At 36.5% G+C, this 13,071-nt stretch overlaps 1 protein-coding gene across 6 annotated transcripts in view; it reads left to right on the top strand.

Annotated features, from left to right (window-relative positions):
- The window catches only part of Carmil1 (capping protein regulator and myosin 1 linker 1), a 270,455-nt gene that overhangs the window by 174,291 nt on the left and 83,093 nt on the right, over positions 1–13,071 (top strand). For all 6 annotated transcript variants that reach the window (XM_090356285.1, XM_090356284.1, XM_090356283.1 and 3 more), the window contains exons 16-20: positions 736–840; positions 3,979–4,048; positions 10,974–11,055; positions 11,720–11,819; positions 11,920–11,974. In XM_090356285.1, coding sequence (XP_090212411.1) covers positions 736–840; positions 3,979–4,048; positions 10,974–11,055; positions 11,720–11,819; positions 11,920–11,974 — 412 coding nt within the window. The remainder of the gene's footprint in view (positions 1–735; positions 841–3,978; positions 4,049–10,973; positions 11,056–11,719; positions 11,820–11,919; positions 11,975–13,071) is intronic.

The raw sequence follows: 13,071 nt of genomic DNA, 5'->3' as shown, positions 1-13,071 counted from the left end.
ATGTGGTACCGAGGAATTGAACCCAGGTCTTCATGCAGGCTAGGCAAGCACTCTACCACTAGGCCAAACTCCTGGCCCCAGGCCTGAGACTTTTTTTTATCTCTAATTAATCACCAGAAAGCAGGAAGTGAAACTATGGCTCAATGTGGTAAAGCGCTTGCCTTGAGCAAAAGAGCTCAGGGACAGTGTCCAGGCCCTGAATTGAATATCCATGACTGACAAAAAATTAAAAAAAAAATTTTTTTTTTTAATTGAGGGACTGGGCCAGGAGTGTGATCGAGTGTGGAAGAGTGTGCTTAGCTAGCTTGAAGCCCTGGGTTTGATTCCTTGGTACTACAGACACAGAAAAGGCCAGAAGTGGTGCTTTGGCTCAAGTGGCAGAGTGCTAGCTTTGAGCAAAACTGCTCAAGCATAGTGCCCAGGCCCTGAGTTTAAGTCCCAAGACTGGGAAGAAAAATTAGAGGCTACAGTATAGCAAGCCATTAGATACAAAGAATAGGGCTAAATTATTTTGTGGACTTAAGATATGCCATGTCTTAACTTTTCTCTCATCACTTTTTAAATAATACTGGATGTTTTTTCTAGCAGACTTCTTTTTGCCTTCATGCTTTTCAGAGAGTATGGCTAATTATGGATTTTAATATAGTATCTGAAGAAGCAATTAAGCAAATCAGATGAGACTGTAACCACTTGGATAACTCTTGTGTGTGTGTCTGTGTGTATTTTTTTTTTCAGGAAAGGAAAAGAAGTCCCACCATCTTTCAAGCAGTTTTTTAGTAGTTCTCTAGCTTTGATGCAAATCAACCTGTCTGGCACAAAACTGTCTCCAGAGCCCTTAAAGTGAGTGATTAATTCATTTTCTCCAGAGCTTCTAAAGTTCAATTTGTTATTACATATGCACTTAAAGGAAAGGAGAAAGATGTGTAACCTCAAGGCAGAGAAGACAAATGAGAGGCCTTTTTTTGTTGTGAGAATGTGAATTACAAATAGTGTACATTGTACATTAGTAATATTATTGCATCTTCTGTTTCAAAACTTCTTCCCTTGGTTGCACACTGACTTTATAAAGTAGTCTGTGAATGTATGGAAATACCACATAGAACCCAACCAGTATACATAATCCGTATGTGCTAATACTAATTCTTATTTAAAGTTGTGCTCCCAGGTTTCATTTACTTGACAACAATCTATTCATATTATATGAGTTAGTGTCCCTATATAGAAGTAGTAGTAGTATAGTTAAAGTTTTTTTTAGCTGAATGAAGATTTGAGAATGATTTGTTATCCTGGAGATTTCCGTGTACCATGCACAGCAGATTTCAAAAGTTTCAGAGTTACAGAGCTAAATTTTCTGTGTGCCTAAAGAAGATAGTTTCAAATACTTACAGTTATATATATTATCTATGTATGCTGTCAGAGATGCTTGTCCTGTTTCAGTGTATCCCACGGATGTTCCTTGTCCTAGGATCACATGCAGTGCATGTCTTCTCTCTTTTCCTCCCCTCCTCCTTCCATCCCTAGCACACATTCCCCTTTTTTCAACCCCATCTCCTTCAAGAGTATTTTTATTAAGCTCATTAAATGCAAACTGCAAAATTACCATGTGTCACCTTTCCCAAGATGGGGAACAATTCTCTGAATTGTTGCAGTGGTGACTGAGGATGGAGTAGATCATTCTGTAGAAGGTTTTAGTACAGCTTGGTTATAAGCTTGGTTATATCATCAACACCCATGTGCAGGATCCTCCTGCTGTGCCCTCCCCCACCATGCCCACTATGCTTTGTTGTACTTGCTCTATTTTGTTTAGTTTTACTTAGAATGGTTTCTGTGGATTATTTATTTTTACTGGTCTTATGAGTCATTACCTCCTAATCTTGGGCCTTCTGTAGTTAAAACACACCATTTATTTTTTGGCCTTAATATATATGTAAGAAAAGTAAGTACTTTCCATATATATATACACACATATAGACATACATACATACATACATATATGGGTGTATGTAATATATGTATATATTGAAGCAAAGTATATATATATGTATGTATGTATTTATAATTACATACAGCTTCCTTCCAAATAAAAATGCATACTTGGGTACATCTTAAACATTCAGCATCCAAGAGGCCTCTTTGATAATGTTCAGGATTTATCATTATACTGATAGGACTTGAGGACCCCTAACCCCCAAAGTAATGCTCAAGGTTCACAGGGCGAGGCCCTAAGACTGGCCTTTTAGTTTTAATCCCAAATGCCTTGACTATGTCAGTATTGCTTTCTGGGAAAGAAAGCGGGGCGGGGAGAGGCAATTTTGAGGAAAAGAGAAGCATAAATCAGATAAGCCCAGGCTTATTCATAGGACAGTATATTAGAGTAGGGACCAGTGAATTGGATTTTTAAAAATGAAAAAAGAAAAGAAACAAGAAACAAAAGGTGCTTTACTTCCAGCCTCAGATCTAAGGGTAGACGTGTTTGTTTTGTTTTGTTTTGTTTTCCCTTTTGGTAGTACTAGAGTTTGAACTCAGGGCAGCTTCCTGTTTGCTAATCAACTCCTGTACTGATTGAGCCATGCCTCTAGATCTTATAGCTCAAGACAGCCAGGCTCCTGGTCTCCATGCCACTGCTGAGTTCTCTCCTAGTGGGTGAAGCCTGAGAATGGTGGGAAGGAGAAGCTCTCAAGGATTGGGCATGAAGTAATGCCCCCCACCTAATGGTGGGGCATTGCACCTGGGCAGTTTGGGTGTGTGCTAGATGAAGGTTCTTTCCCTGGTAGCATGGAGAACAGTTAGGTAGTCACTCCAGGTAGTAAGTACTACTGTTTAGTGCTTTTATCACTGTCTGCCTTGTGTTTGTTCTGGTTATTTGCAGTGTTTATTTCTGCTTGGAGGCACAGCCTCAGCTTTGAGTGCCTCACAAGGTCTAAGGGAAGAATTTATTTTTTGCATTCAGTATAAAATTTCATAGATGTGATATACATATGCAAACATTTGATGTTAAGCTTATTCAGTAACATTGGTGGTTTTTTAATTTTTTTTTTAGTCATGAGGCTTGAACTCTGGGCTTGGGCACTGTTCCTGAGGTCTTCAGTTCAAGGCTACCACCCTACCCCTTCAGCCACAGTCCCACTTCCTATTTTCTAGTGATTAATTGGAAATACAAGTCTCATGGACGTTAGTGCCCGAGCTGGCTTTGAACTACAATCCTCAGATCTCAGCCTCCTGAGTACCTAGGATTACAGGCATGAGCTACCGCACCCAGCTAGTAACATTGGGTTTTATTTGACTGATTTGTAAAAGTAGAATTGATTCATGTTCTTACAGAGGAATGATATTATAGTGATAACGTCAAAACTTCTCAGTGTGCACGTGGGGTTTGCCCTGGCCCCACAGGTGGTTGTCCCAGCAGAATTCTAGACTTGAATTCAAGACCTGCATCTTCTTATCTCTAGTGCTTTTCTACCCTATGCAGACAGTTCTTGAAGTCTTTTAGTCAAGTCATCTAGCTGGCATTGTTACCCATCCTGGAATACTATGGAGCTAGACTCCCTTATGACCATATTGCTGAAGGAAAACCAGTCCTACTTTGCTACTGTAATAACAATTGCCTAATAATATTCTAAGCATTATTAAAACAATTCTCAAGCAGATGCAGGTGAGAATTTATCTATGATGAACACAATTTAATTTCAATATGCAATTAAGTGTGCTGTTGGTTTATTTGCATTGGAATAGCAGTCCTACCAGATTTTTCATTTATCACCTTAAATGCTACCTGGAAGACATAGGAGTACTCCCCTGCCATATTTTTTTTTCAAATTGTCAGGATATATTTTTAAATGTGAGAGGTTGCTTGTTGCTTGACCCGTGATTTAGAAAAGGTGTTCTTTTTCCAGGCTTTTATACAGTATACTGAAGTATGTGCCTGCATGTACACACATGCTTGGAATTGTACCTGATATTTGTGTTTCTTTCCCTCAGAGCACTATTGCTGGGCCTGTCTTGCAATCATAGCTTGAAGGGGGTTTCTCTTGATCTCAGTAACTGTGAGGTAAGACCACCTTAAGCTTCTGTGCTGGGATAGATAATAGCCACAAAAGTGTTTTGCCTTTTTTCCTGGGAAAAACATGGTACTGTGACTCTACCAGGGTGTAAATGAAGCAGAAAAATACATATTATATGAGTTTCAGATACTGTTCATTTTGCAAATCTTACTGAAAGTGGAACACTTTGTGCATGTTAATGGCATTTTCCCCTCATATCCATTGTGCCTGCTGCCTGCCTATTTTATGACACCTTGAGATATAAAGCAGTAGACAAATGTTAGTATCATGAAATGTACAATATAGCATGCAGGACAGGGGACAAAGTTGTGTAGCTGAACTTGAATTTGGAGAACATAGAAGACAATGGCTGTCATCTCATAAATTTTTACTTTTTCAATAGCTTGGCTTAAGTCAGAGAAATTAAAATGCCTTTTGGAATTACAACAGAGCCAAATATTTAGAATCAAAAAGACCCAATGAGAAGTGTAAAGATTAAAGTCTTTATATTTTAGAGACCACTTAAACTTTTACTATCTTGAAACTTTGAGTTGCTGTGAATTAGTAACTATAAACCACCTGGCCTTTGCAAAGCCTGGTTTCACCTAGCTTGTCAGGCCCCATCTCTTCTCTGAGTGATGGTAGGAGTCTCTACATCCTCTTTCTGGCATGGTCCTCTTATTCTCTCTTCCTATAACTAGCCTACCTACTGTAAACCTCCTGTGCTCTCTTCCTGAAACTCACTTGCCCCTACTCTATTCTCCTCCCTCTTCCCAAGGCGTGCTTCAGGCGCTGGGCCTAAGTGTTTCTGTGTGTATTGGCTGATATCACTGGAATCTCAGTTTCTGTGCCTACCGAGTGGAGAAAATATTAGTAGCTCTTCTAATAAGTGGGTTGAGGTTAAGTTGCTCTTCTTTGAAAAGTGCCTCTTCAGATTGTTTGCTTTTTCAGTTTCCTTACTTGGGTGTCTGTCTGCTGAATTTCTTCCTTGACTTTTCTGGCCCTTGGTGATCTTATTCTTTTCTAATTGTCTGATACTTGACAATAGGGGTACGCATTTGAATACTGAACTCTGCCAGTGCCTTACTGTTATTAACTTGGCTTCTGTGGCTTTCTAGAGGACAAGATCTGTATCATACTTCATACTGTATTATAACAAAATGGTGTGCTCCAGCATGTTGTGCTCCTAATAAAATGCTGTAACCAAGCCAACACTTAGATATTGAAGCATATAAATTACTAGTGTGCGTAGGATTTTTTTCATTAATTGTGATTGGGATGAATATCATTTTTGTGATTTACTGGTTTTATATGAAAAAGAAATGGAACTATTAAAAGAATTTAAAACCCTAAAAAATGAATATGAGTTCCACAATATGAGTATTGTGGAGCATTGTGAATCAGTTGGCTTTCATTTATAAAGACAGACTTTTAAAAGTAGAAACTGACCTTAATGGTGTGAATTATTTTATTATTTCTTATTTTCTTATTAGTACTTTAGGATTTTTTATAACAGAGGAATGAGATGAAGGGGATTAGAAAATATTATTCTATCAAAGAAAAGTTAATAGAAAGGTGACTGCTCTACCCTGTTAAAATACCAAATTAGCAATGGCTTATAATGTGAATATACTATCCTAATTAGATATCTTGACTACTACCAATCTAACACTTTTTATTTAATTTAATGATAAGGCTGGGATAATCATCAGCTCTACAGAAACCAAAATAATGCAACTCCCTAGCATCAGAGCCATAATGAGAATACACTATCCTGATTTTCTGTTGTAAATAATAATTCTAATGATGACTATTGTAATATTAACTATGATTATTTTGTTCTCAAAAATGGCTTGAAAAATTCTGTTACATTTCTGTGTTGATTGTTACTTCAATTTCTCTGTGATCTGCTGAGAACTTTTGAAAGACAAATGGAATTTTCTTCTTTATGGTACAGTAAACTTCCCTTGTAGGGTGTTTTATATTACCATGTAATCCAGGCTAGAATGGTTGGCACTTGGTACATCAGTAGTGTTTCTCAACTTTAATACTTTAGAATTTATGTCATGCTCTCAGTAAGAAACTTCCACTAATTTGAAATTCTAAAATCACATCCATGTGTATTTTGCTCTTCTTCCCTCCCATTTTCTGTCTCCCTCCTCTTGACAGTCCTCCCCTCTCTTTCTCTCTTTCTTTCCAGATTGAACCAACAGTGTTGAGTAGTTAGGCAATAATTCTACCACTGATTTACCCCAGGCCCTCTTTGTTCATGCTCTCTCTATATATCCATAGTAGACACAACCCTCTTCACAATTAGCACTCTTCGGACTCATGGAAGAATTCTATCCTTAACTTACCCTCACAAATCTAACTTTATCTGAAATTTAATGGGGAATGACAATTTTCCCTGTCACCACAGTCATTGTGGGATGCATCATCTAGAGAGATGACTGACTTGGGAAGAAGGGCAGATGCAAATGTGAAGCATAGAGATGATTGAGATGTAAAACACAGGATGAAAAGTTATCTTTAAAATTTTTATTGTTATTTAAAGATGATGTACAGAGGGGTTACAGTTACGTACGTCAAATAAATAATACATTTCTTTTTGAACAGTGTCATCCCTTCCTTCACTTTCTCCTAAGCAGGAGAATTGTGGACAGTGTGGTCCTGAAGTTTCTTATGTGAGCACAGTGAGAATTCAGCGCCTCCTACAGGTGCTCCAGAGATGACACTCTCCCCAGCCTATGGAAGCAGAACAGTTGTGAAATGACCTTGATGTTTGTTTTATGTGTATAAATTGTTTACTATTTCCATGTATAAAACGCCTTGGAGTAGAATCTACATTCTAGGAAACAAATTTCAATGATACATTTTAAGTCCTATTTGTTTATGTATCATACAAGCTATATGACCAACATCTATCATGGTGGTTGAGCTCTTTCGGAGATGTGAGAACTCATGAAGTAAAAATTAAAATGTCTATATACAAAGTGTAGAAATGAAGCAAATTATTTTTGAAGGAGTCATGTGTCAGGTCGCTTTATTATTCTTTCTCATCTTTCCTGGTGACTTATCCTGTAGATCTTAGATTCTATATTCACCAAAAAGGAGCATTTTATCCTCAGTCAGTGAGTGGAAAATTATGCTTTATGTTATACTTTTTTCACAGAGAGGAAATCTATACTCCATGCTGTTATTTTATATGTGAGCATTTATAAATTAGGTAGCTGCTTTCCTATAATAAAAATAACATTTTTATTTAAGGAATGGAATCTCAAAAGTTTGGCCTCTCTACTTTTTGATTTGTGGAGAATATAGTCCTGGTTCTGAAATAAATCTTACATTTACAGATGACTTCATCAATACTTAAGAAAAACCCACCCTTCTTTAAAGCATTTCATGTTGGTTATGTTATCACTTGGTTTTAATTTCCTTGGTCATGTAGTATCTAAAAAAAATGATTCAATGTAGTCATGTATGACAAAGAATTTCCACTTCAAAGGGCAGGTGATTTGAAATCAAAGGCTTAGCTTATGAAATGGCTTGCTTTCTTCCAGCCTATTTCTTACTTGCTGAGTTTTAAGAGATAGCATTTGGCACGTTACCATAGGTTGGGTCCAACAGATGTGAGCCATTATCTGAAGGGAATTGGAGAATGGGGAGAGATCCTCATCCTATTTCAGTATAAAACATAGGTTAATACTGCCTTATTAAGTTTTTTTTATTTAGGTTTATAAATATTCTTTTTTCTTTTTGGTAGGTATATCATGGTACAGAATTTATTTTGCCTTGCTTTACTTTTTACATTGTTGTTCTCATTTCTCCTTGCTTGTTGCCCATCTTTGATCATTTTCAGTCTTTATGCCCAGAGTTTATAAATATTCTATCTCCACCAAAACATTTTCTAGAATTGCTTTAAAAATTATTTCAAGGTGAAATACTGTCATCAAACTATAGTCATAGCTGAATTTTGGATGAGAAACGTATTCCCTCGATGGCTAGATACACCTCAGTGGATTCTAATTTCACTCAATCTACCAGTAGTACATATATGCAAATAAATGGGTGCTCAGTTGCTCTTCAGAGGAGTTTCTAAACAAAAGTTTCAGAATTGTTTGTTATAGTAGTAGTGTATCATCTTTGGGTATCCATCTACTAAAAAGAAACAGTTGATATACTTTCAAAGATCTGATTTTGTTTTTGTTGTGTTTCTCTGTTGTTTTGTTTGAAGGCAGGCCTCTCTCTTTTATAACACAGGCTGGCCTTGAAATTCACAATCCTCCTAGAGGAATTGGAATTGTAGATGGGCCCTCTCACACCTCGCTATGACGTGTTTTAGAAAATTGAATTACTTCTTAATAGTCCCATCTCAGGAGAAGAACTGATAAAAGCTGAAAGTAAATTCTATAAGCGTAGTCTCCAAAGTGCCAGAAGAATCTCTGATATTTCAGGGAAGACACAAAAGGTCGAGGTATGAGAGGTGGTTCCATTGGGAATGGTTCCTGCAGATTATTCCATGATTCATTACCATTGATAATGAGTAGAAAAAGAGCACCAGATATTAAAATTTGAGATGAGTAGGGCATTTCAATAAAGGAGTAGAAACTTTGAAGGTAATTCTTCTGTTTAATCTGGTACTCATTCACCCAGACTGGAAGTAAGCATTGTAGTTGTTTCCGTTACCTGTCAGGACAGGTATAGAATGCAAAACTGGAATGGCTATGGGTATGAAACCATATCATACGTGCAACCTTGGAAAGACTTCATATATAACAAGTAACATTTTTTTTGTCAATCGTGGGACTTGAACTCTGGGCCTGGGCGTTGTCCCTGAGTTCTTCATCTCAAGGCTACTGCTCTACCCCTTGAGCCATAGCCCCACTTCCAGAAGTAACATTTTGAAAATGCTATTTGGCATTATACCCTGATAGGAGTTGGACATTTGAAATAGATGTTAATTGATATTTCTTGTATTATAAGCAAAGACTATATTCTTGAGTTTTATGTGTAAAAATTCCCCAGATAAATTTATTAAGCCCAGGACTGGCTAAATAAATAAATAAATTAATTAATTAATTTAAGAATGGAGACTGTATAGGAGAAAAATAGTAATATGGAGGTTATTATATGTATGTATGTATTTTTTTAATTACCTTTTTTTTTTTTTTCGTGGATCATGGGGCTTGAACTCAGCCTGGGCCCTGTTCCTGAGCTCTTCAGCTAAAGGCTACCACCCTACCCTTGAGACAAGCCCCACTTTCCATTTTTCTTGAGGTTAAGTGGAGATAAGAGTCTCAGGTCCTTATGTTCCCCAGGCTGGCTTTGAACCTTGATCCTCAGAGCTCAGCCTTCTAGTAGCTAGGATTACAGACGTGAGCCACCGCGCCTGGCTGCCCTATATTTTTTCTTTCTTTTTTTCCTTTGGTTTTAATTTTTTTAATTTTTGAAATATTAATGGTGTGTCAATGATAGTCTTTTTTTTTTTTTTGCCAGTCATGGGGTCTGAACTCAGGGCCTGAGCACTGTCCTTGATCTTTCTCAAGGCTAGAGATCTACCACTTGAGCCACAGCACCACTTCCAGCTTTTTTCTATTACTATGGTACCGAGGAATCGAATCCTGGTCTTTGTGCATGCTAGACAAGCACTCTTACCACTAGGCCAAACTCCTGGCCCCAAGATAGTCTTTTTGGAGTAAATTTTCTTAAACACACACATACACACACACACACACAAAAACAACACCCAAACCTGTGGCACGGGAGAATAAGTGATATAAACAAAGACAGCTGTGGATCAGGAAATACTAGACTAAGGCCCTTACAGCCTCTCTCATCACTCTACTATGTTCTTTAAAAGAATTTATTAACATTGATTTTTACATCATATTTCAAATGACGTGTTTAACAAACAAGTATTCAAGAAGGGAATCTCTATAGAATCCAATCACTGGCACTTAGATTTTAGAACATAATACCCTGTTTTCTGAAGTGGCAAATGATCTTGAGGCAGAGAAAGGTTCTTAAAGATTCTAGATTTTAATTTCCTTTTATTCCTTTGTCTCAGCTAAGGATATATTAATATAACTAAAAATTATGAGTATTTCAAAATGATCCACTTTCTGTGAGAGGACATTTCCTTTGAAAGAAATATGATTTTATTTTTAACATTTTGAAGTGTTCAACAATTCAGGCACAGTACCTCACACACCTTCTCTTTGATCTGGGTTTCTTTTAAATAATTCTAGTGTGTAAGATAAAATTTAAAAACCAGTTTTACAGGCATACCTACCCACCTAGCTCAATTATGCAAATTCATTTTAAAAGGATTTTAATTTTAGTAGTGGAAAAGCTTTTACTGTTGTGGGAAAGCTTTAGCTGTTGGGGAACTTTTAGGCACCTAGTAACCTATAAATTTAATTAAATACTCTTGGTACCTGAAGATAAAGTATTTTCTTGAAAAATTTTTTTGTCTCAGGAACACATTTTAGTTACAAACATTTCTTTAGGCTCTTTGCTTTTTTATACTGTATATTGAGAAAGACTTTGACTTCTTTACTTTTGTTCTGTCTACTACTAATAATTCATTTATTTTTCTCCTTGTGCTTTCCTTAGCTTGGACATTGTGTAAGTACTCTGAGGTAGCAAATTAGGGGTGTCTTTGATTATTCTTAAGCACTAGAAAACATGTTAGCTTCATGTGTGCATATTACCAATATCAATAAAGAATATAAAGTTAGTATAAATAACTTAAATATTTTATTTCCCATACCATCAAGTGATGTTATGATAATATGATTGATGATAGTTTGATTGTAAGATAGCTAAGCTTTTGATTTTCATGTTTTGTTGACAAATATCGTGCTGGTTTTAAGCTTTGGCTGTAGTTGCAGCAGGGTGGAGACTTGACTTAGTGTTTGGTTGTCTCTCTAGCTGAGGTCAGGAGGGGCTCAAGTCTTGGAAGGCTGCATCGCCGAAGTGCACAACATCACCCGCTTAGACATCTCCGACAATGGTGAGTCAGAAACACAATGGAAATTGAAGCAAGTTAGAAAAGAGAAAATAAGCTAGCCAAATTTAGGCAACACCTTAATAAAAGAAGTTTTACTACATTTATTGACTATTTATTTTAACTATAGAGTTTATTTGTAGAAGAGATGAGTTTTACTAAGTTGATTCCCACGGGTAAATATGCAGGAAAACAACCCATTAAATAATAATAATAATAATAATATCCATACTTTGATAAAACCTGAACCCAACTTTTTTCATTCTTGGTTGTTCAAATCCTCTTTAATTAGATCCAGTTTCGCTGGTTGTAGTAACATATTATGAACCTGTTGAATCCCCATAGAAAACTGTCTACAGTTACTTACCAATAAACAATACATTGAGAACTTCTCTTTCATAAAGATGGGGAAAGATGAGATTCTGCCATTATCTAGTTTCAAATCCTGCTGACTGTATAAGAGGTTTAGAGAAGTCTTAGTAGAGAATGAATCTACCCCTTGAATTAATAGGACTCTAAAAGAAAGCAAAGCAATATGTTCCTTTGACAATGAAAGACTAGAATCCCTGAACTCTGAGCTTGGTACAGGAAATTATCTAATTATATGTCACCAGCTAAGTCATTTATATGCATGTGTTTTGATTGTCTACTTCCTCTTGGTTCTTTCCAGGTTTAGAATCTGACCTATCTACCTTAATAGTGTGGCTCAGTAAAAACAGATCAATACAGCACCTGGCATTAGGGAAAAATTTTAATAATATGAAACCCAAGTAAGAGTTTTGAATTTTTTATATGACAATGATGAAAATAACCAGCCTCCTGAAAACTTTTGATTTGATTCCACTGTCCACGTCTTTAAAATCTCTTTAGAAATCTGACACCTGTGTTGGACAACTTAGTACAGATGATTCAAGAAGAAGACTCAGTGAGTATTATTTTAAATACTTTTGACTAAAATCTTTTGGTTGTTGTCATTTTTTCTTACTGTTTTTTTGTGTTTTTTTTTTGCAAATATCATTGTAATTATTTATTTAGATTTTTAAGTGAGAGAATCCTTTATATTTAAAGTTCATAGCCCATTATCCATTAGCATTCACTCATCCATTCAGTTCAGAAAACATGGGAGTGGGGGTGGGAGTGGCTGGAGGTGAGGAAAGGGAACTCTAAGCTCCAGTACAGGAAGAATGCCTCCCTGTGGGCCTGTGAAAACATGCTCTACTGAAGGAAGGCCGGGTACTACAGTAGAGGGTGAGACATTCTCCTTTGTTAAACATAATAAAGCGAATTATAGCCTTTTCTGTGTACGTACCTTCTCACATCCATTACAGATTTGGTCTTCACAGCAAAATTGTCAGTTATTATGCCTGATAAACAATGATCAGCTCAACACACAGCTAGTAAGAAGACAACAAAGGATAGAGTCAAACTCATATCTTCTACATTAGAAACTGTCACTGAAGATGAAAATTCAAAGAAAACTTATCAAGATCCTTTCATTTTATAGGTGTCCAGAATAGACCCTAATTTACCACAGCCAGTAGTACATAAACCCTGGTTTCTTTATTTTTTTTAAATAACTGAGTATTGTATTTGTGATATCCATAAATGTTGCTATTGCATATTTCTATCCTTCAAGAAAGTTTTCTATTACCAGTTTTTTAAAAAATATACAACTTGAGTTCTATTACCTGTAAAAGCTCCAAATATTCATATTTACCAAGTGGAGTACATAGATGCTTTCCTTTACAACAAATCTGGTTTCTTGAAAAACTTTCCCCAAATGTAAAGAAGCTCAAATGTCATCATGTAAGTCAGAGCATGCCAAAAGGTCACTGGAAATCAAACTACAAATACTTCATGCCTATGTCCCTTACAGGCTCTCAGAGGCAGACATTCTTTGCAGAATAAGTTACCCTACAGAATTGACTTAATTCAGCCTTGTGCTGGTAGCTAACGCCTATAATCCTAGCTACTCAGGAGGCTGAGATCTAAGGATCACGATTTGAAACCAGCTTGGGCAGG

This window comes from Megascapheus bottae, chromosome 22 (genome assembly GCF_031878675.1).
Source record: "Megascapheus bottae isolate mThoBot1 chromosome 22, mThoBot2.hap1, whole genome shotgun sequence".
NCBI classification, from domain to species: domain Eukaryota; kingdom Metazoa; phylum Chordata; class Mammalia; order Rodentia; family Geomyidae; genus Megascapheus; species Megascapheus bottae.
This window is presented reverse-complemented; position numbering and strand designations above follow the sequence as displayed.